This window comes from Typopeltis vanoorti, chromosome 10 (assembly GCF_054136105.1).
Source record: "Typopeltis vanoorti isolate ZY-2024b chromosome 10, IOZ_Tvanoo_1.0, whole genome shotgun sequence".
Taxonomy (NCBI): Eukaryota; Metazoa; Arthropoda; class Arachnida; order Uropygi; family Thelyphonidae; genus Typopeltis; species Typopeltis vanoorti.
The window spans coordinates 87,364,942-87,388,728 of NC_143558.1; the positions used below are offsets into that span (position 1 = coordinate 87,364,942).

Genomic DNA, 23,787 nt, shown 5'->3' on the forward strand with positions numbered 1-23,787 from the left:
CCCTGAACGCGGCTCTGATTATTCTGCGCGACAGCCGATGCAGCATGAGATGCGTTATTAGGCACAATCAGAGTAGCATTTTGGAGTGAAGTCACTGCAAGAAGAAAGTGGTAGGGTTGCAGAGGCCCTTTCCACATAAGATGAAATAGCAAAATAGGAAAGATTCACCCCTAGCCCTCGAATACTCTAATAGCAATGGGGGGGAGAAAAGAAAATGATTATTAAAGAAGATCATAAGGAAGTAAAAATACATTTAAGTACTGTACTGTATTTATCGCTATCATAACTTTACCTAGTCTGTTTACAAGATAAGTCATCTATCTGTCAGTACCTGCATCAATATTGTCTTATATGATGCAAAACACTGTACGTGTTATACGTATTACTAACCCTAAACATCAAAAATGAAAAGTATAGAAGTACATGAAATGTATAACGATTCGTGCATTGATAACGAAGCAGCAGCAATATGATTGCTTTGTGGTAGCCTAGCTCATATACACTAATGAATGAATTGTTATAAAAATTTTATTTTATGCAGTTATGATTAAATACTGCATCTTTACGTTTGTTTACATTTCTCTCAACTGCAAATGGCCATGGACAGTCCGTAAGTGTTTGTGTGTATACGATTTCATAAATTTTAATTTTTTATAATAGATTTGTGTATACTTTATGGTAGTAGATGATAAACTTGACTAGTATTTGCATATATTTTATGCATTCCTAACATACCTAACTTTCTCTTAATTTTTTCGATATTTCTAAGACTACACGGTTCGTGTGAGAGTTTTTCAAATTGTCACAAATCTCCAAAAATTTTTCCAATATATTTATTCATAAAAAAACTGCATAAAATGGATCCGTGCTGTTCAAACCCATGTTCTTCAAGGATCACTATATATATGTATATATACAGGAAAACCTCGCTTAGTGCAATTAATTAATCCATCAATTGATGTGTGCTAAGTGAAATCGCGTTAAGCGAGTAGATTAAACAATAGGAATAACTGTAATTCATCCATCGGTTAGCGTAAATTTGGAAAAAAAAATTACAGTATAAGCTATATTAGAGGATTTAAAAAATCATCAATTTTGAGAAAAATCTAGGTCTGATTGACTGCCAGGGAATTTAAGAAAAATCAGTTGCTTAAATTTTTATTTAATGTCTAAACAATTGATTGAGCTACTTTTTTTTACAAAAAACTTAAGTAAATATGTTTGAATCGTACTCGACTTTTTCATCTTGTCATGGAATTTGCGATAGGTGGCGACGCTTTATCAAGATTTCTGCGGACTTCAAAGCTTTGTTCTATAACAGGATCAGCAACAAACAAAATTTCCTTAACATACTCAATGTGATTGAAAACTAGCTCAAGTTCTTTTGCAGTTGGCTTCTTAGTCATAATATTCTCTTCTTGTTCGCACTCCTTATCTTCTTCTTTTTCATATGCACGCTGTTCTTCTAGTTGAAGGAGATCATTCTTGCTTAACTGTTCTGAATGGGAATTGAGCAAGTTTCTCACATTTTTATTTTCCAGTTCATTAAATTCATGTTCTTTTCCAATTGTGCTGATTTCTTCAATAATGTTAGATCTTGGATTTTGCACACAATAAACTAACATAGGCTTGAGTTTAAAGTCGCCTTCTGCATTGCTTCCTAATAAAAGCATAAGATGATCTTTAGATACTTTGTATCTTGGTTGAGGTACTTCAGTTTTAGCTAGGAAAGTTTTTGTTGGCATATTCTTCCAAAAGAGACCAATTTTGTCGACATTGAATATTTGCCAATCGTCATAATCATTCTCGTAAATTATCCTTCAGGAAACTTGGCCACAGAATCTTTATCAGCACTAGCAGATTCCCCAGTTATTCTTATGTTATTTAGTCCAGTTGGATTTTAAGAATGGTCAAACCATCCTAACTCACAGTAAAGCTTTCACATCCTCTTGAAATTCGATCTCTTTCAATGAGATAAAAATATTGATAGTTTTTGCCTGAATATTCCCTTTACTAAGAGGCATTCTTTTTTTTGGTTATAATCCTCAATCCAGAGTGATAGAAGACGCTCCATCTTGATCATTAAATGGCTTCTATTTTGGGTGATCAGTATGCTTAAAGAAGCAGTAGCAACTTTTCCTTGCTCTTTGTAGTCTTTGCTCTTATTTAATATAGTCCAAACTGTAGACTTGCTGTATCCCAGGTCTTGCACAATCATTGTATTACCCTCCACTTTCATTTATCTTAATGACTTGCAGCTTTTCTGCTTGCTGCAGATTGGTGACCAAAAATTTTGGATAACGTAAAATTTTGGATAACGTAAAAAAATCGCATTAACCGATTAATCACTCGTTTGATGCCAGAAATAGTATCATTTTACTCAATCATGCTAACTGATTATCGCACATATCAAATTTGCATTAAGTGAGGTTTTCCTGTGTGTGTGTTTATTTATACAACTCATACTATGCAATTCCTAAAATGGCCATTTAACTATTCTTTGTACTATTAAGAAGTTAGATACATAGTATGAGAATTTACTAATTGCAGTACTATACAGAATATGAATGTTAGATCTCTTTATCTTAGAGAGATAAAGATAAAAAAAATGTATATATTTATATGTTTGTGGTTTATGGTTTCAGCTTCATTCTTTGAACAAAAACAAAATGCTGATTTTGAAGTCAGTATGCCATCATGTATAGATCTGAAATATTCTAACCAACCACTAAATCAAATTAAATTTATATATAAATGTTATCTTATTTATCGTATGGGTACAGAGCAGGTTTAAATAAAATTAATAACAATCTTAGAGAATAGAATATATAACATATAAGAGTAAACCATTACATAAAGTAAATCATTTGTATTATAAATTTATGTCCAAATTAATCAGCCCCTCCACTCCACAACTTGTTGATATGCAGAAGAACTGTTATCAATACAATATTGTATGCAGATAATCAGATTACATTACAAGACAATGAAGATGACCTTCAAAAATCAGTTTACGAACTAAACAAAATAAGCCAACAACAAGATTTAAAATTTTCACACAAGAAAACAAAATTCACACCATTTAAAGGTCAGAATCATGTTAGATCAAAAATAGTTATAGAAAATAAAATAATACAACAGATATCACATTTTAATTATTTAGTCTGCATAATAACATATCTAAAAGATAAAGATAGAGATGAAAAAATAAAGAGATTTCAGAAAATCTATGGAAAAATTAAAAGGTCACTGAATAAAAAAAAACAAGACAAGAAATGCAACTAAAATTTTATAAAGTAATGGCACTCCCACTCTACTACAAGATTGAGAAACATAGATGGTTAAAAAGAAATATGACAGTAAAATACAAGCTGCAGAGATGAGATTTTTAAGAACGATTAAGAAGATTTTTAAGAAGATATGAAGATATTAAGGAATAAAGACATCAGAAAAGAACTAGATATTTATAATATAAATGAAAAGATAAAGGAATACATACGCAGAGAGAGAGAGGGAAAGAACATCTATCTTGGATGGAAAGATACCAGCTACCAAAAGAGGTGGATAAATATAGACCAAAGGGAAAAAGAGAGGAAGACCAGCAACAAGCTGGAAAGACCAGTGAAACCAGAACAAGCAAATGCCTAATCCTTGAAGAGAAGAAGAATATGTAATTCCCCCTGTGATATGTATTTTGATATGCTTCTTAGTTTACGTTTTGAAATATGATTCATTTTAATTCACATGCAAAATGCAGTCCTTTGGCTTCACTTAATTTAATCACTAGAGAAACTAGTTAAGGTGAGTTGTGTGTCAATTTATACAGAATTACTGGCTTATCAGACATTGCTGCAATGTGGCAGTTATTTTCATAAGGTAATTCTGGATTTAATTAAAAAATAAAAATTAAAATTAAAAAAAAAAAAAAAAAGTGCTCAGTTATAGCTGCAAAATAAAAATTATGACTAGTTCATAACCATCAAAAAAAACCAAAAATGCTCATTTTGGAATTCAATTTCTCATCTCATCTCATCTTCCTTATACCCTCTTTTACCTTACGGTGTCGAGGGTCCATTGATCACCGGACCTCACTCCGTTTACAGGATAAGGTGGTCAAGCCTTATGCCCCGGTGTATCCTATGGCCTGTAGTGTTGAATTCTAAGCCAGTTTGCCTGCTTTGCGGGATGAAAAACCCCAGAATAAACTGAGGGAAAAAACCCTGCTGTCCACGCCCAAGACCGGCTAACTTGGCTATGGCCGAGAAAGATCCTTCAGCTCCTCACGTCACCGACGGGAATCGAACCTAGGACACTCCTTCCCCAGGCATATGGTTGCGAAGCGCACAGCCACTAGGCTAACCGCGCGGACCTGGAATTCAATTTAGGAGAGGAAAATCCATATCAGCAAAATGCAATGAACTCAGAAATAACACCTTGATGTTCAAAAATAGAGCAGCCTGGGATAAATCTTATTTTCAGGAAACTGCAAAATTCGGCTACAACAGTACATAACGTGGAGGAAGTAGATGGTGATGCATCTCTTCTTCCACTTTATGTCCCAGAATGTCTCAAACTTAACAGCTACTGCTTTGAGATAGTAAAATAGTGGTGTGATAATGAAGTCATGGCACCTTCTAAGGCTATGTGCAAGTTCCTATGTTTTGAATGAAAGAAGTTGCTTCTTTCATCGTCGTTAGTGATGGATGCTTCAACCTACCTGCATTTCATTGCTGTACACCTGGTTGTGTTTTTTTCCCTGAGTGAAGAACTGTTGCAGGATTGCTTAGTGAGCATATCTTTCAGAGGTAAACAACTGAAGACAGATGAATATCAAGCCTTGATTTATCTAGCTAATCTGTATTTTTTGGAAGGTAGGAATTCTACCTATTAGACCAGTTAACTCTCAGTTGCAAGATACTTATAACTGTAACTCATATTCCAAACAGGATTTGAAAATACATCTTTACAACCAAAGAGCATGTGTCATTCTTTTGAAAATGAAATGGAGCAGCATATTCACAGAATGTATTGAATACAATATTCACATTCATATGCAGAATATACTTTTAATGGAACCAGAAGAATAAGCTGAACAGATTATTGCTAGCATCCACTTTGTTGATTTAATGAAATAAAAGTCTGTATATATATACAGCATAAAAAGAAAAAACATATGACTTAAGTATGAAAACAATTAGCTAAATAAAATCAAAAGTGAACTACCTGTTCATATATTTCAATGGCTCTGTCATATTTTTCTAACTGGGCACAATATTTGGCAACATGAAGGAGGCATTTATTTGCCGAACTGCATGAAGTAAAAGAAATTGTGATAAAAGCAAAATGACTAAATAAAATAGTTTATGTTAAGCTAGGCTTACCAAACAGGAAAGCAGCAGTTTAGTTATTCACACTATTGAATACTGCAAATGTTACATTCACATAGGATTTAACAGGATATATTCATCATAATTACTACCAAACAATTTTATATCATACAATATTTTCAAAATTCTCAAATTCAGCATTTTTGTTTCAAAAACATATTTCTAAACACAAATTATTAAGTTTTTTTTGTTTTTTTTTCAATTGCATAAAAATTGGTCTTGGCTAAATGGTCACAACGATGCCACCACTCATATAAACATCATTGTGCTATGTGAGTGTGTAACATTTTTTCAACTTTGATATTAGCATACTGTTTTCCCCATAAGCTATATGGAAGGATTCAATGTATTTACCAAATTTTAGAAAACTATCCCAAACACTATTATCATCAAATTCCTGATATATACCCTCAAGAGGAGTACAGGATATGATAGTACTTCATGAAAAATTACATCATTACTAACTTCATATCTACAATTTTCCTTAAAATCAATCTGTTACCTGTTAAGACTCCACATTATCCGATCTTATATTCCTATCTTCTAAGAAACTTTTTACTGTATCAATCCACCTATATCTTGGTCTTCCTTTGGGTCATTTTCCTACCAACCTGGCAGAGAACACTTGTTTTGCTAATCTTTTCTCTCCCATTCTATTTAAGTGACCATACCACCTGAGATTAGCTATCCTAACGCATTCCAGGATGCTGACAATGTCAAGTTCTTTCCTAATATCCTCGTTTTTAATAAGATATTGCCATTGATTCCATCTGTTCACACCTCTAATCTTTCTCAGGACTCTCATATTTGTGGTCTCGAGTCTTTGGTGAAGTGTTTTACTTCTGACCCAGCTCTCAGATCCATAAGTTAAAACTGGTTTCAACACTGTCTTGTATACAGCTAATTTAGTGTTCCGACTAATTTCTCTCTTATTCCATATGAATTTATTCAATTGACTTCCCACCATACCAGCTTTGCTGATTCTGTTGTCAATTTCTTTATTGAATTTACAATCTTCACTAAAAATCGTGCCTAAGTAGCTGAAATGTTTTACTTGTTCCACAGATTCTCCATTCACAATACAGTTGACATTTTCAATGATTCTGCCAATTTTCACTGTCTTTGTCTTTTTATTGCTGACCTTCATACCATATCTATTACAACAGTTATTCAATTTAGTCAGAGAATCTTGCAGACTTGTAGTGGATTTATTTAGAAGTATAACATCATCTGCATAAAGCAAAGGGCTGACATTAACATCTCCAATTCTCATATCATGTTTAATACCACTTTTCTTTCATAATGTGATCCATATAGATAATGAATAACAGAGGGGATAATGTACATCCTTGTCTCACACCAGATTTAACATTAAACCACCTTCCTGAACTCAATTCTAACTGCTGACTTACAACTCAAATAAAGACTAAGTATTGATTGATATAATGTCCAATTGACATCATATAAGTGTAGCATTTTGAATAGCTTCTCTTTTGGCACCTTGTCTTATGCCTTTTCCATACCTACAAAACTTAAATAAAGATCTTTGTTATATTCCTATGATTTCTCAACTATCTGTTGTAAAGTGAAAATCTGATCCTGACAGCCTCTATTTGGCCTGAATCCAGCTTGTTCTTCACCAAGCTTTTCTTCCATAATTCTTCTCAACTGTTTCTCAAGTATACTTGCATATATCTTACCAGGAACACTCAGTAAAAAAATACCTCTGTAATTCTCACATTCAGTTTTATTTACCTTTTTATATATGGGTACTATGAGAGCTCTACTAAAAACATCTGGAATTCGTCCCTCTGTCCAGGCCTCCTGAACTATGAGTGCAGCCACTGTAAGACTTTTATACCACCATACTTCAGCATTTTTGGTCGAATATCATCCCTCCTGCTGCCTTTCCACATTTTAAGCCTTTGATGGCTTTTTCTACTTCAAGTATGGATATGTATTCAGGGCAGGCTGTACCGACGGTGCAAGACATGCATTTACATGGGGCAGTAAAGTCGGCATAAACTATACGAAAAATAAGGGAGAAGGGGCGACAAAATATGCTACTGCACGGGGCAGCCCTGTATATATTCCTGACGGCATGCCTGGTCAGTATTTTTTACCACTGTGCTGTCATCACTGCATGTTCCATTTAGCAATTTTTCAAAGTAATTACTCCATACTTCAAGGATATTTTTTTCTCCTGTTTTCATGTCACCTTTATCATCTCTAATTCCTTTGACAGCACTCTTTCCTCCATTTCTGAGCTTCTTCAACAACCTCCAGAATATCTTGCCACCTTCTTGATATTTATTTTCCATGTTCTTACCAAAGTCCTCCCATGACTTTTGTTTAGCTACTTTTACATAGTGTTTGGCTTCCTTACATTTGTTTCTGTATTCTCTAAGAGCACAAGCTGACTTATTTATCAGGAACTTTCGATATGCTTTCTTCTTTTCTTTCACTGCCTTTTTAACTTCCTGTGCCCACCATGGAGTTCTGATTTTCTATTCTTACAGACAGCCTCTCTGGCTGAATCAATCAGTGTTCTCCAAGGTTTGGTTCCTGTTCTCAAACTCTTTCATTTTTTCTTCAATCATGTTTGTGTATTTTAGTCTACATTTCACATCTGAGAGCTGCTCAACTTTTATTCGTTTTAAAACTTTCTAACATGTTCTTCTTTTCAATATGAAATTTAATTTTATCCTTCTCAAGACTAAATGGTGATCACTTCCAATTTCAAATTCTCTGTACACTCTGGTGTCCTGCACCAGCGAGAAAACATCACTATCAACAATAACAGAGTCAATGAGACTTTTCTTATTCCTTGCCTCTTCTCTCTCCATGTGAATTTGTGCACATTTTTATGTTGGAACATTGTGTTAGTAATAACCAGTCCATGTCCTGAACAGAAATCCAACAGGTATTTATTATTAGCTTTTGCTCTTTTCTCCAAATTTTCCCAATATATTTTTGTATGTCTGACAGTCATTTCCAAATCTGCTATTAAGATCCTCAACAAGGACCAAGTTTTCCTTTTTCATTGTGTCAGTTGCTTTCTCTAAAGTCTCAAAAAATTCTCCACTTCTACCTTAGTAGAACCTTCTGTGGGACCATAGGCACAAATAATTCTCATTGTCCAGTTCCCTATTCTGATATTTGCCCACATCGCTCTACTTGATATTGCCTGCCATTCAAGAAGATTAGCCTCATATTTAGTGTTGAATACTATGGCTACTCCTTCTTTTCCTTGATTGTCATTGCCCGAATATAACATTTTGTATTTATTGCTCAGAAAGATCCCACCATTTTTTGCCTTTTTTGTTTCAGTCAACCCTATTATGTAGATCTGGAACTCATCCAATTCCTCAGCTAGCTCCATTTCTTTGACATTCAGGCTTCTTATGTTGATAGCACTGATTTTGAACTCTTGTGATGTTGAGTTGGGGTGGGTTTTAGGATTTGTTCCAGTAGCTGACTTTTAGCTGTTTGCCCTGGTTCCCTGGCAAAAACAACAGAGGTCCTTGTTTAACTGGGCGATGACCTAGCTGGCATGAAATTCTGTCATGTTGTACCACCATTTGATATTTTGGTTTAGGCCAATAAGAATACAATTTGGTCGACTAAATCCAAAATTGCCAGCCAATCCTTGTTTGATCAGTATCCAGGTCACTATGTGATAACATTACGTGGTGCACCTAACAGGGTGCACCACGAGTAGGTGAGGATTGGACATTAGGTCATAAGCTCTGATCGGTTCTCTGCTTTTCTTTAAAGGCTATGTGGAGGTCTCCTCTCAGTGATATAGCTTTACCCCTTAAGCACCCTCTGAAACACTATTCATGCTCAAAATTCTTTCATAAGAGAGAATTCTCAATTCTAATGAACACTATTATTACAAATAAACAACAAATATTACTTATTTAGCTAAGTTATCACATAATGACGGTCAACAATAATGGTATTTTTTAAAGCAAACTTAAGTAAAAAAAAACACTCATGAATTCTTTCAGCTATCACTAGAATTATTTTTCATCTCTTAATGATACCATTAATCTTTCTGAGCAATAAATACAAAATGTTATATTCAGGCAATGGCAATCAAGGAAAAGAAGGAGTAGCCATAATATTCAACACAAAATACGAGGCTAATCTTCTTGAATGGCAGTCAGTCTCAAGTAGAGTAATGTGGGCAAATATGAGAATGGGGAACTGGACAATGAGACTTATTTGTGCCTATGGTCCCATAGAAGGTTCTACTAAGGTAGAAGTGGAGGAATTTTTTGATGCTTTAGAAAAAGCAACTGACACAATGAAAAAGGAAAAGTTGGTCCTTGTTGGGGATCTAAATGGCAGAGTAGGAAATGATTGTGAGACATACAAAAATATTTTGGGAAAATTTGGAGAAAAGAGCAAAGCTAATAATAATGGCAAATATCTGTTGGATTTCTGCTCAGGACATGGACTGGTTATTACTAACACCATGTTCCAACATAAAAATGCGCACAAATTCACATGGAGAGAAGAGGCAAGGAATAAGAAAAGTCTCATTGACTATGTTATTGTTGATAGTGATGTTTTCTCCCTGGAGCAGGACACCAGAGTGTACAGAGGATTTGAAATTGGAAGTGATCACTATTTAGTCTTGAGCAGGATAAAATTGAATTTCATATTGAAAAGAATAACATGTAAGAAAGTTTTAAAGCGAATAAAAGTTGAGCAGCTCTCAGATGTGAACTGTAGATTAAAATACAGAAAGATTATTGAAAAGAAAATGAAAGAGTTTGAGAACAGGAATCAAACCTTGGAGATTCAGTGGCAAACTCTGAAGAAAACATTGATTGATTCTGCCAGAGAGGCATGTGGTGAGGTTGTGTGCAAGAATAAAAAAATCAGAACTCCCTGGTGGATACAGGAAGTTAAAGAGACAGTGAAGGAAAAGAAGAAAGCATATCAAAAGTTCCTGGCAAATACGTCAGCTTTTACTCTTATAGAACACAGGGACAAATATAAGTAAGCTAAACAGTGTGTAAAACAAGCTAAACAAAAGTCATGGGAGGACTTTGGCAAGAATATAGAAAATAAATATCAAGAAGGTGGCAAAATATTCTGGAGGTTGTTGAAGAAGCTTAGGAATGGAGGAAAGAGTGCTGTAAAAGGAGTTAGAGATGATAAAGGTGACATGAAAACAGGAGAAAAAGATATCCTTGAAGTATGGAATAATTACTTTGAAAAACTGCTAAATGAAACAAGCAGTGATGACAGCACAGTGATAAAAAACACTGACCAGCATTGCAGTCAGGAATACATATCCATACTTGAAGTAGAAAAAGCCATCAAAGGCTTGAAATGTGGAAAGGCAGCAGGAGTAGATGATATTTGACCAGAAATGCTGAAGTATGGTGGTATAAGAGTCTTACATTGGCTGCACTGCGTAGTTCAGAAAGCCTGGACAGAGGGACAAATTCCCAATGATTGGAGTAGAGCTCTCATAGTACCCATATATAAAAAGGGAAATAAAACTGAATGTGAGAATTACAGAGGTATTTCCCTACTGAGTGTTCCTGGCAAGATCTATGCAAGTATACTTGAGAAACGGTTGAGAAGAATTGTGGAAGAAATGCTTGGTGAAGAACAAGCTGGATTCAGGCCAAATAGAGGCTGTCAGGATCAGATCTTCACTTTACGACAAATAGTCGAGAAAGCATGGGAATATAACAAAGATCTGTATTTAAGTTTTGTCGATTTAGAAAAGGCATATGACAAGGTGCCAAGAGAGAAGCTATTCAATACGCTGCAGTTATATGGTGTCAATGGGGCATTATATCAAGCAATACTTAGTCTTTATTTGAGTTGAAAGTCAGTAGTTAGAATTGAAGGAAGTACAGGAAGATGGTTTAATGTTAAATCTGGTGCGAGACAAGGATGTACATTATCCCCTCTGTTATTCATTATCTATATGGATCACATTATGAAGGAAAGTGGTATTAAACATGATATCAAAATTGGAGATGTTAATGTCAGCTCTTTGCTTTATGCGGATGATGTTATACTTCTAAATAAATCTGCTACAAGTCTGCAAGATTCTCTGACTAAATTGAATAGCTGTTGTAATAGATATGGTATGAAGGTCAGCAATAAAAAGACAAAGACAATGAAAATAGGCAGAATCATTGAAAATGTCAACTGTGTTGTGAATGGAGAACCTGTGGAACAAGTAAAACATTTCAGCTACTTAGGCACGTTTTTTACTGAAGATGGTAAATTAAATATAGAAATAGACAACAGAATCAGCAAAGCTGGTATGGTGGGAAGTCAATTGAATAAATTCATATGGAATAAGAGAGAAATTAGTTGGAACACTAAATTAGCTGTTTACAAGACAGTGTTCAAACCAGTTTTAACTTATGGATCTGAGAACTGGGTCAGAAGTGAAACACTTGACCAAAGACTAGAGACCGCAGTCATGAGAGTCCTGAGAAAGATTAGAGGCGTGAACAGATGGAATCAATGGCAATATCATATTAAAAATGAGGATATTAGGAAAGAACTTGACATTGTCAGCATCCAGGAATGTGTTAGCAGAGCTAATCTCAGGTGGTATGGTCACTTAAATAGAATGGGAGAGGAAAGATTAGCAAAACAAGTGTTCTCTGCCAGGTTGGCAGGAAAACGACCCAGAGGAAGACCAAGATATAGGTGGATTGATATGGTACAAAGTGCCTTAGACGATAGATAATATAAGATCTGATAATGTTGGAGTCTTGACAAGTAACAGACTGATTTGGAGGAAAATTGTAGATAGGAAGTTAGTAACGATATAATTTTTTCATGTAGTACTGTCATATCCTGTACACCCCTTGAGGGTACATGGCAGGAATTTGATGATGATGATGATGATGATTCTTTGCCTTTCCCAAAATAGTGGACGGAAATGTTAAATGTTGGATGATTGTGGCACATATTATATATTATGTCTGTAGGTGATCAATTTTCATGTGGAATAAGAGAATAAGAGTTTGCCAGTTTTTTTTTGGCAAAAAAAAAAAAAAATTTCATAAGAAAAAAATTTGCCATCCCATCCTCATCAAAACCTATTTTTATCAGCCTGGTTGACTCAGTGAGCAGTATACCAATGATCAAAAGGCTGTGCAGTGGAATCTCACTATGGATGTGGATTTACAAGAACATTAATGCTTGCTCCCTGGTTATCATAGCTGCAAGTTAAAAAAACAGATGTTGGTTTTCCAAACTATGCTTAGATTTCAGTTTTTCAATGCCATTTAAGTTTAATACTTACAACCAACTATTTAATGTAGAAATACAACTCATAACAGAGATTAACAAAAGTTTGTAGAATATATGGCCATCTTGGTTAGCCAAGTGGATAGTTTATCTGCTCTCCAGCCAAAAGGCTGCAGATTCAAATCCCGCTGAGGGCATGGATGTTTTTGATTGTCTGTGAAAATACTAGTGGTGGTGGGCAGTAGATGGTATTGATGAAGAGGTTTGCTGTAGTTCGTGGATGGAATTGAGATGGAGAGTTGTAGAATAGGTGCCTTCCCTCGATGAGTCTTTGGACTCCCTGGAGGTGTCATGTAAAAATAATAGTATATTTAGTTAACTTAGTTCATGAAATACAAACTAAGAAGATAAACTTCTTTTTGAAAGTAACTGTTAATCAGTATTCTCTGTTATTTAAAAAGCCCTTAAAAATCATAGAGTACTGAAAACTTTTATGATATATTTGATTGTATATAAAAATTCAACTACATCTATAAAATCATGAACAAATGCAATATTCAAAATAAAAATGAGGCTTGACAAGGAGATACCACTTCACCTTAACTATGTGCAGTAACTCTAGAAAAAAATATTTAAAAAGCTGAATAGAAAAATGTGAGAAATTACAGAAAATTAAAAATAGCTGAATCAACTATGATTTGCTAATAGCATTGTTCTTCAAGGCAACTCATTAAAAGAAATTATCAATGAATTGAATGCAGAAAGTAAAGATTAAATATAAATAAAGACAAAACAAAAACCAGTACAGATGGAACACCAAGCCACTGACATTGTCCTGGTGTTCCTGTATGGTGGACTGATACAGTAAAAAGTATCAGGAATTTGATGATGATGATGGTTTAGCATGACATATTTGCCAGCCTTGTTGGCCAACTGGTTAGTGTACCCACTCTCCAACCAGCAGGTCGTGGGTTGCCCCCCCCCCCTTGGGTATGGAAGTTTGCGATTGTCTTTATGTGGAAGATGAATTTCATCGCATAGTGTGAGAGAACTGCTGCACTTATTGGAGGCCTGAAGTGGCTTGAAAAACATTCTATGTTTGGTCTCTAGAGCAGGGTTTCTGAACTATGCAAAAATAAATTTAAAAAATTACAAAAAAAATGCATATAAAATTGATGTAAAAAAAAAATCCTTAGTCTACCCATGGTACAAATGAATTATGGGTTTACTAATAACCTTTTGCAAATGGAAACCACAAAAATACTAATATCACTATATTCATATAAACTTTTATTTCCCTTCTTAAAAACTGCTGTTATTTTAGCTTTTTGCATTCTTCAGGTATACTGGAGGAATCAAACAGATATTTAACAGATTCAGATATCTGACTTCTGTAAGCATTTACAGAATTAAAAGAAATTAAAAGTGATTCTGATGTTTGTTTCTGCAAGTATTTTGTTTTCCATCTTTCTCTATTGATGTTTCAACATTCCCAATTTAATATTTTCTCTTCTATTCTTTATCTATTATTCCAAAAACATCTTCTGCTCCTTGTTTTATTGATCTACTAATTACTTTGTTTATCCATTGTTCATTTATGTCAGAGAAGAACAGGGCTTTGAGATGAGTACTGAGTTAGTAGATGAAGATGACTTTCATCACCCAGTAAAATACCACCACCTTGCTTACTGGGGGACCTGAAGTAGTTGCCATGTTTGGTTCCTAGAGCAAGGGCACTGTTTTCTACCCCTCCCCACCTTCTAGATGCAGTGTGAGTGATACCCATCGAGGATATGTCAAACATACTGCAGAGATCCAGTATCTTCCCCTACTTTAGGATAAAGCAGCTTCCACATCAGCTGGTGCATAATCTTACTGCCATCTACACTGCTCTTTCCTGGAAGGAAGCTGTAATAGTGTATAGACCGAAGACAGCATTTCTGAGGACATGTTATGGTTTGGAGACTAGATGATCCCCCCCCCTCTCTCTCTCTCTCTCTCTACAGATCAGATGTTCAAGAGTATTTTTCTTCTTCTGTATGCATGTTTCCCTTCTCTTTTTCTCTTCACCTTCTGAAACATTAATATGGAAACAAGCCTGAATAATTATAGTATCTCTGCTACTGCAGTACGTAAAACACAAAGATGGCAGAGACGAGCAGGTTATTATAAATTAAAGATGGCAAGAAAATATTATTCTTGATTTAATCCTTTATCCAAGTGTATACTTGGTGTACCCTTACACTTGGATAAAGAATTAAACCAAGAATATAATTTCTTAGCATCATTAATTTATATTACAGCTATGTAAGTGTTGATCTTAACAATCTCAGAAATTTTTGGCAAATTAATACAAACATACTTGTTCTAGCTAGGAAAATGCTTCATAGCCATGGCTGTTTCTAAAAATCTTTCTGATTTTTAATGACTTCTATATAGCAAATTGGTTTTCTTCCACCTAATTCTGTATGAAGGGGTGTTCAAAGCATAGTCTGTCGGTTCAGACTTGTTATAATAATGGTAACAGTTTTTTTTTTTTTTTTAATGTTCTCCACGGCAGATGTTAATCCAAATTATCCAAGTCATCTAATTAGGGTATATATCAGGAAATGAAGTTTATCTGAATACGAATTCACCAATTATCCCTTTGTTTCACGTTAAGAAACTAGGATGCTGATCCCTGTTTATGACAAATTAAAAATAATCAACTAACGTTTTAAATACTGAGTTTTAAAGAATATTAATTTGAAACTATGAAATACAAGTGATGCACTGGCTGCTGCTAGGTGCATGGGATAAATGTTGATCTTGCTCAAGGACACAAAATACAAAAAATTTTCAAGCGACTTCAGGATTCCACAATAAGTAAATGGTCACCAGGTGATAAAAAAATCTACCATCTAAAAACGTTCAAAAACCACCCATGCTACACTACGATTCAAATGAACACCTCACAAGTTGGAAGACCTGAAAAACTTAAGGCCTAAAAAATGTTATGTGAGTGATAGGATTCAAACCCATACATTTCCAACCAAAAGACTTAGGTTCACTTCCTGCCAGTGCATTTGCAACTGTTGAAAAAGTAAGTAAACATCATCATCATCACCAATTTCCTGATGTGTAGTGAGTTTGGTGTTTTTGCAAATTTTTCTCTTATTCCATATAAATTTCCTGATGTGTATCCCCAAGGGGTGTTCAGGTTACTATAACAGCACTACATGATTAAGTTTACATTATTATTAATCTCCTATCAACAATATTCCTCCAAATTAGTCTATTGCTTATAAGCAATAGTCATATCTAACATTTCATTCTTCTAAGGCAGCTCTGACTGAATCAATCTAAATAGACTTTCGTCTTCCTCTGGGTTTCTTTCGTGCCATTTTGCTAACCTTTCCTCCCCTATTCTATTTAAGTGGCCATACCATCTTAGATTAGCTCTGCTTACACATTCTTAAATACTAATAATGTCAAGATCCTTTCTAATATCTTCATTTTTAATATGATTCTGCCATTGATGCAATCGGTTCACTCCCTTAATTTTTCTCAGAACGCTCAAATCAGTGGTCTCTAGTTTTTGATCAAGTACTTTATTTCTAACCCAATTCTCATATCAATCAAACTGGTTTGAACACTGTCTTGTATACATTTGAACAATGTCTTGTATAGTTTGGTGTTTTTGCAAATTTTTCTCTTATTCCATATAAATTTATTCAGCTGGCTAACTGCCATGTTAGCTTTGCTTATTCTGTTGTCTATTTCCAGATTTAACCTGCCATGTTCACTAAAAACTATGCCTAAATAGCTGAAATATTTTACTTGTTCTATAGGATCTCCATTCAGAATTCAGAAGAAGTTTTCTATGCCCCTGCCTATTTTCATAGTTTTGTTTTTATTGGTGATTTTCATGCCAAATTTGTTATAGCTCTTATTCAATTTAGTTAGTGAATTCTGGAGACTTGTACTTGTTTATTAGTACAAGAACAACATCATCTGTATAAAACAAAGATCAAAGTTGGACATCTCCAATTCTAATACCTGGCCTAATGCCACTTTCTTTCATAATGTGATCCATATAAATGATGAATAAGACTGGAGATAATGTGCATCCTTGTCTTACCCTGATTTTACATCAAACCATCTTCCTATATTTCCTTCAATTCTAACTGCTAACTATGTATTTCTCAGTATAATGTTCCATTCACCCCATACAATTGAAGTATTTTGAAAAACTTTTCTCTGGGCTGTTGTATGCCTTTTCCAGATCTACAAAACTTAAGTACAGATCCTTGTCATGTTCCCATAATTTTTTAAGTATTTGTCTTAAAGTGAAAATCTGATCTTGCCTGAACCCAGCTTGTTCTTTTTCAAGTTTCTCTTCCACAGTCTTTCTCAACCTCTTTTCAAGTATGCTTGCATAAATCTTACCTGGAACACTTAGTAGAGAAATTCCTCTAATTCTCACATTCAGCTTTATTCCCTTTTTTAATAGATGGGTACTATGAGTAATATTCAATGATTGGACTCATTGAATTCTGAATGAGTCCAATCATTGAGAATTCAACCTTCTGTCCATGCCTTCTGAATTATGAAGTGTAGTTACTACAAAATTTTTATATCTCCACACTTAAGCATTTCTGGTTGAATATGTCCAATTGGTTCGAGGATACATAGCGGTTGGTCTGCGAATTTAGAGCTCCTGTAAAGTTGGTGATTTTTGTCTGTTATTGTGTTTTCCTTTAGAAAATCTGTGTTTTGTAGTATACTAGTGTAGATTTTAGTGTTTTATAGTGTATTTAGTATTTTACCGTATATTTTTATCAAGATATTAGGTGTACGTCTGAAATGGCATCAAAAAAGGGCAAGAAAGGTAATTCTAAAAAAACCACTGCAGGTGATAACAAGGAGATTAGCCCTGCCAACGAGGTTATTGTGCACATGGATGAGGTTAACGAAAATGAATTAACTGCCAAAATTGCGAAGTTGAAGCAGATCATCAGAGAGACAACGCGGGAATTGCAAAAAGTTGAGAGACATTTAAATGAGCATAGAGAAAAAAAGAAAATTGAACAGGAAAATAAGAAACAACAAAGCAAGGAAACAGTAAGTCAGAAAATAATGAAAATGAGATAAGTGACGTAGTAAAAAGAAAGAAGTTATTTGGTATGGTGACTCTATAATAAAACATGCTATAGATGAGAGAGTTATAACATCCAGTTTTCCTGAAGCAAAAATTAAAAATATAACGCGCATAATTCAAAAACAGAAAAGAAAAGTAAATGAAATCGTAGTTGTAGCGGGTATGAATGATTTAACTGGCAATAAGTTCAGTATGGGAGAGGACATGAAAGAGTTGCTGAAAGAGGCAAGAGTGAAGAGTGAGAAAGTGAAAATCGTTAGTATTTTACCTCCCTATGATAAAAATGAATTAAAAAGAAGGGCTATGATGGCAAACGATTTGATGCATAGGCTACATACAAGGAATGGATGTGAGTTTTTGGATGTGTGGAGTGAGTTTGAAGGAAGATTGGATCTGTATAAGAGGGAATGGCCTACACCTGAATGTGTTTGGTATCAGGAGTCTGGAAAAACTAATAACTGGTATGAGACCTAACACAGAGAGAGAGAGTCAGGGAAACTAAATTATAAAGGAAGGAATGCTGTGAATGTGAGTGTAAGAGCGACAATGGTATATAACTGTGTTAAAGATGGGAATGGGCTTTGTCATGGAAACAATGACGAGGTGAGAATGATTTCGGGTTTGTGTTTGTCCGGTTCCGATCATATGTGTGCAAGATGACTACATGTGTAATGCATTAGAGAAGAATAGAGATCTGCAAGATGTCCAACTGTGTGAAGCAGACTGCAAACAAGAGTATACAAAAGAACATACAGGTCAATTATTATGTCTCTACACAAATGCTAGGAGTATCAGAAACAAAGAGGTAGAGTTTGTTGCCTTAATATATTGCGACCTCAGATTGTAGGAATTAGTGAGACCTGGCTATCAGAATCAGACCTACTAACTGGTATCGAGTGTCATGGGTACAGTATTTTTAGGAAGGATAGAGTGGAGAGGAAAGGAGGGGGCTTGTTGCTAATGATGTTGGATGACTTAAATCCAGTTAGAGTTGAGACCTATGAATGTAGTAATACTATTAACAATATTTCATGTTGCAATGAGTTTGAAGCCATCTGGTGTGAGGTGGAATCTAACAAGACAAATTATATAGTGGGGTGTTGTTACAGACCTGGTGGATCGGATGCTGGTGATGAAGAAATGGATCACCAAATAGAAAAGGTGAGCTGAAAAGAGTAATCATAATGGGAGACTTTAATTATCCAAATATAGATTGGGTAGCAGTAGAATCTCATGAGAAGAATGAAAATGCATTTATTGAACTGTTGCAGGATAACTTTCTCAAGCAGCATGTGGCAGAAGGAACGCAAGGTCAAAGAGTGTTAGATTTGATTATAGTGTGAGAGGGCGTTTCAGGTAAAGACATAACTATTCTGCCTCCAGTTGGTGACAGTGTTTATGCGGTACTCACTTAGGAAGTGACTAAGTTTATGAATGTTCCATTCAGAAAAGGTTACATGCTGAACTACAAAGCAGGAAATTATGACCAACTGAGGAGCATACTTAGTTCAGTGGAATGGGATCAGTTGCTGGAGGGAAAGAATATCGACAGTGCATGGGAAGCATTTAAACAATACTTAAATGATGCGATATCAGAATGTGTACCGAGAGTTCAAAGAATAAATAGAGTAGGAGTCAAATGGATGTGTAATCTTATTAATCAAGAGATTCGCAAGAAAAGGATGATGTGGAAGGAATACAGTTTGCATAAGGATGACGTCCGTTACGAACGTTATAAGCAGAAGACTAGAATAGTCACAACTGTTGTACAAAAAAAAGTTGATTATGAAATGAAACTGGCTCTGCGTGCTAAAGACAACCCACAAGAATTCTATCGATATGCTGGAAGCAAAAGTAAGAATGAATAACGAAAGAATAACTCTTCTAAATCCAGATGACATGAGGGTTACAGATGCAGAAGAGGTTGTTCAGTTAATGAGTGCTCATTTCATTAAAAGCTATCAACCAGGTGAACGCAACATTGAGCTCACTGTTACCTCTTCACTAGATGAAGAAACGCAGGTGTGTGAGGTCGAGGTATTACAGTTGTTGCACAAACTGAATAAGAATTCAGCAATAGGGACTGATGGGATATCAGCATGTGTGCTAAAAGAGTGTTCAGCTGAACTGGCCATTCCTTTGACCAGGATGTTTAATATGAGTCTCAGAACAGGAATGGAAAGGATGTATGGTAATTCCATTGCACAAGGGTGGAGTAAAAATTGATGTATCCAACTATCGACCAATTATTATCTCAGGAGTGTGGTGAAGATTTTGGAAAAATTGGTTAGGGCCTGCATTCAGAAATGGGTTGACAGTGAATATCTACTTTGCAATGAACATGGGTTTACTAAGGGAATGTCATGTTTTAGCAACCTGCTCACATTCTATAACAATGTTACCATTGAACTAGACAAGGGGAATGGATACACCATGATACTTTTGGATTTTGCTAAGGCTTTTGAAAGAATACAGCATCGCAGACTGCTGCATAAATTGGAGAAAATGGGTTTGGGTTATACAATATTAGCATGAATAAGAGAATGGCTGACTGACAGATATCAAAAAGTAGTACACGGGGGATCTGAGTCTGGAAGGTTTAAGGTAACAAGCGGTGTACCAAAAGGATCAGTGCTTGGTCCACTGTTATTCAATCTGTACATTAATGATATTGGGAAGAATTTGACAAGTGACATACAGTTATTTGCTGATGATGCAAAGATAGGTAGGGTAATCAGGAATGCTGCTGATATGCAGTCTTTGCAGAATGATTTGAATAGGCTGGAATTGTGGGCATGGGAAAATGGATGTCAGTTCAATGTCAGTAAATGTAAAGTCATTCACTTTGGCATGATTAGATATCCAATGTTGTATTATATTGGTGGGATTAGGCTAGAAGAAACTGATGAGGCTAGAGATCTTGGGGTGTTAACCCATTAACACACAAAGACGTCTGTGACAAGTCTTGTTTATTGCACCAAAATTGATTTTGATGTATCGCAGACATTACGAAGTTTGAGTCAATTTCAAACGAATTTAGAGTCAACTTTAAAAATAATTTATATGTCAAATGGTTAATAGATAGGAAGTTGAAGTTCAGGGGGTCATGTAGCAAAGATTGCAAATACAACTCAAAAGATAATTGCAATGCTGAAATGAACGTTCACATGTAAAGATAAGGATGTTATTTTGCCTCTTTACAAGGCTTTTGATAAAACCTCACTTGGACTATTGTGTGCAAGTCTGGTCTCCTGGTTTCCGTTGTGATTCTGATATATTGGAGAGAGTACAAAGGAGATGTTAAAAATGATATTAGGATTGTGGAATACTGATTATGAAGAGAGACTGAGTATTTGTAGGCTGCAGACTGGAGAAAGAGGGGTGATATGATTGAGACTTACAAACTTCTGAAAGAGTCATACAGGATTTCAATTGATGGAGGGTGGGGAAAGAACGAGAGAGTATCCTTAGAAGCTGAGAATGAAGGCCGCCAAGAAGGGTGTAAGGGCTAGATTTTTCTCTCATAGGGCGGTGCGTGATTGTAATGGATTGCCATTGGATGTTGTGAGTGCAAGCAGTGTGAATGAATTCAAGAATAAGTATGATAGCTGGTGTGTGTAGTATTTGGCCTCCCTCGATGAGTCTCTGACTCCCTGGAGGTCTCTCTTAATAATATCATCGACCAGACTTTCAGGGCATCTGCTGACTTATTTGCTAGTGACATTTGGTATGCTTTCTTCTTTTTGCAGGACTCTTGCATTCCACCCTGGTGTTCTTATTTTTCTATCCTTTCCAAAAACTTCACCACATACCTCCATAGTTGAATCAATCAATCAATGTCTTCTTCAGAGTTTGCCAATGAGACCCCCAAGGTTTGGTTCTTGTTTTCAAACTGCTGTAAATTTTTTTCAATAATGTTTGCATAGGAGTCTACAATTTACCTGTCAAAGCTGCTCAACTTTAATTCTTTTTAAAACTTTCTTACATACTGTTCAATATAATATTCATTTTTATCCTGCTTATTACTAAGTATTGGTCATTTCCAATTTCAAATCCCCTGTAATCCTGAACCAGCCTTATGATATCGCTATCAACAATGACGTAGTCAATGTGGCTTTTCTTATTTCTTGTGTCTTCTCTCCATGTGAACATTAACATTCTTCTCCCTTTTTTCCTCTTTTATTTTGCGGTGTCGAGGGTTTTCTATTCATTTAACCACAACTGTACACAAGGATAAGGTGATTAACCCTATGCCTGCCGGTGTATCCTATGTCTGTAGAGGCGTCGAGTTCTCAAGGCCAGTTTGTCTGCTTGTGGGATGAAAAACCCCAGATAAACGAAGAAAAACCTTGAAGTCCATGCCCAAGACTAATAACTTGGCTATGTCTGAGAAAGATCCTAAGCTCCTCATATCAGTGACGGGAATTGAACCAAGGGCACTCCTTTCCCAGGCATATGGTTGTGACCTCAGTTAACCGTGCTGAAAATTTAACATTTCATATGTAAATGTTCTGTTACCATAATAAAAATCAGGCAAAGATCACACTAAACTTATATTCAACAAATAAAGAAATTAAAATAAATATACCTATTTGATTCTTCTCCTCTAAAGTAATCTGCAGCTTGTTCATAATGAATAATAGCCTGAATATAAAGGAACAACATATAGGAGTTATATCATTTCAATACAAAACCAGAAACTTTTATTCTAATTGTAAACACCTTTTTTTTTTTTTTTTTTTAAACTGAGCTCTACTAAATCACTTAAGGAAGTGAACAATGTAGATACCAATATAAATTAAATTACACTTTAATAAATATTTCCGATATTTCGGCAACGTCACATTGCCATTTTCAAAAGGAACTTACAAAAAAAGGCATGTGCACGTAGGCAATACAACACAGTAACTGAGAACAAAGAGATGAAGCTATTTGTTCTCCTAAAAGTCCTGATGGTGCCCTCTAGTGGGCTAAGTAGGTGTTCTTTGCCATTGGGCTAAAGGTCTGCTGATGTAAGCCTCCCAAATTTGGGGCAGCTGCATACAACTAAATTTGTTGAGGTTTGGAGAGATTCTTAGGGCTGAGGCCGATTCCATAAATAGTCTTTCGAATTTGTATTTGCTACGGTGTATTACTGTAGCTTTCTTCCACCGTATTCTGTGGCGTACATCCAGAGCATGGTCTGCAAGACCAGAATGGCTGCACTTGTGAAAACGGGTGTAGTCCTTGTGTTCAGAAATTCTGTTATTCGCTGCCCTGTCCAGCCTATTTGGCAAAAGTAGGACAGTTTACAACTGCAAGGGACCTGGTAGGTCCCTTGCAGTTGTAAACTGTCTTACTTTGTTTGGTGGAGCGGATCCCTTGGATCCGCTCCACCAAAGACCAACCACTTCCCCTAGACCTACCCCAGGTAGGTCTAGGGGAAGTGGTTGGTCTTTGGTGGAGCGGATAAGTGATGCCAATTTTCTGTAAGGCCTGTAACAGAAGGTCAGGTCATGTTTTTTTAAGATTTTGGTAATTTTTTCCAAAGTGCCTCAGATGTAGGGAATGGTGATGGATTTAGAGTAATCCTTGTTGTGGAGGGGGGGGGGGGAACTGTGGTTTGTAGGTTTTAATATTTTTTGGATTTTTTTGGGGGGGATAACTATTGGCTGAGAAAGTGTTGAGGATGCGATTTATTTCAGTGTTTAGGGCCATGTCATTAGAACAGATTAGTTTAGCCCTGTTGTATAATGTTTTCTTACAGTGTTGTATTGCTCCCAGAAAAATACCTAGTGAGGATTTTATGATCCAGATCGATCGTGGCATCCGCCCCCTTCCACATCAAATCGCCAACAGCGTAAGACTAGATGTAGCTTGTGTCTTCTCCAAAGCAAGACCACCAAAAACCAATATATCCAACAAGGAATATAAAGCTCTACAGGAAATGAGGAATAATAAAGAATTAGTTATCACTAAAGCGGATAAGGGAAATACAACTGTAGTACCTAACCAAAAGGACTACACAGGTAAGTT

At 35.5% G+C, this 23,787-nt stretch overlaps 1 protein-coding gene across 1 annotated transcript in view; it reads right to left on the reverse strand.

The window, feature by feature from the left end:
• LOC150102569 (alpha-soluble NSF attachment protein-like) overlaps positions 1-23,787 on the reverse strand; it is a 183,397-nt gene that overhangs the window by 66,718 nt on the left and 92,892 nt on the right. The window contains exons 6-7 of the mRNA XM_090398810.1: positions 22,361-22,416; positions 5,224-5,308 (exon numbers count right to left, since the gene is read on the reverse strand). Of these exons, the coding sequence (XP_090254936.1) occupies positions 5,224-5,308; positions 22,361-22,416 (141 nt within the window). The remainder of the gene's footprint in view (positions 1-5,223; positions 5,309-22,360; positions 22,417-23,787) is intronic.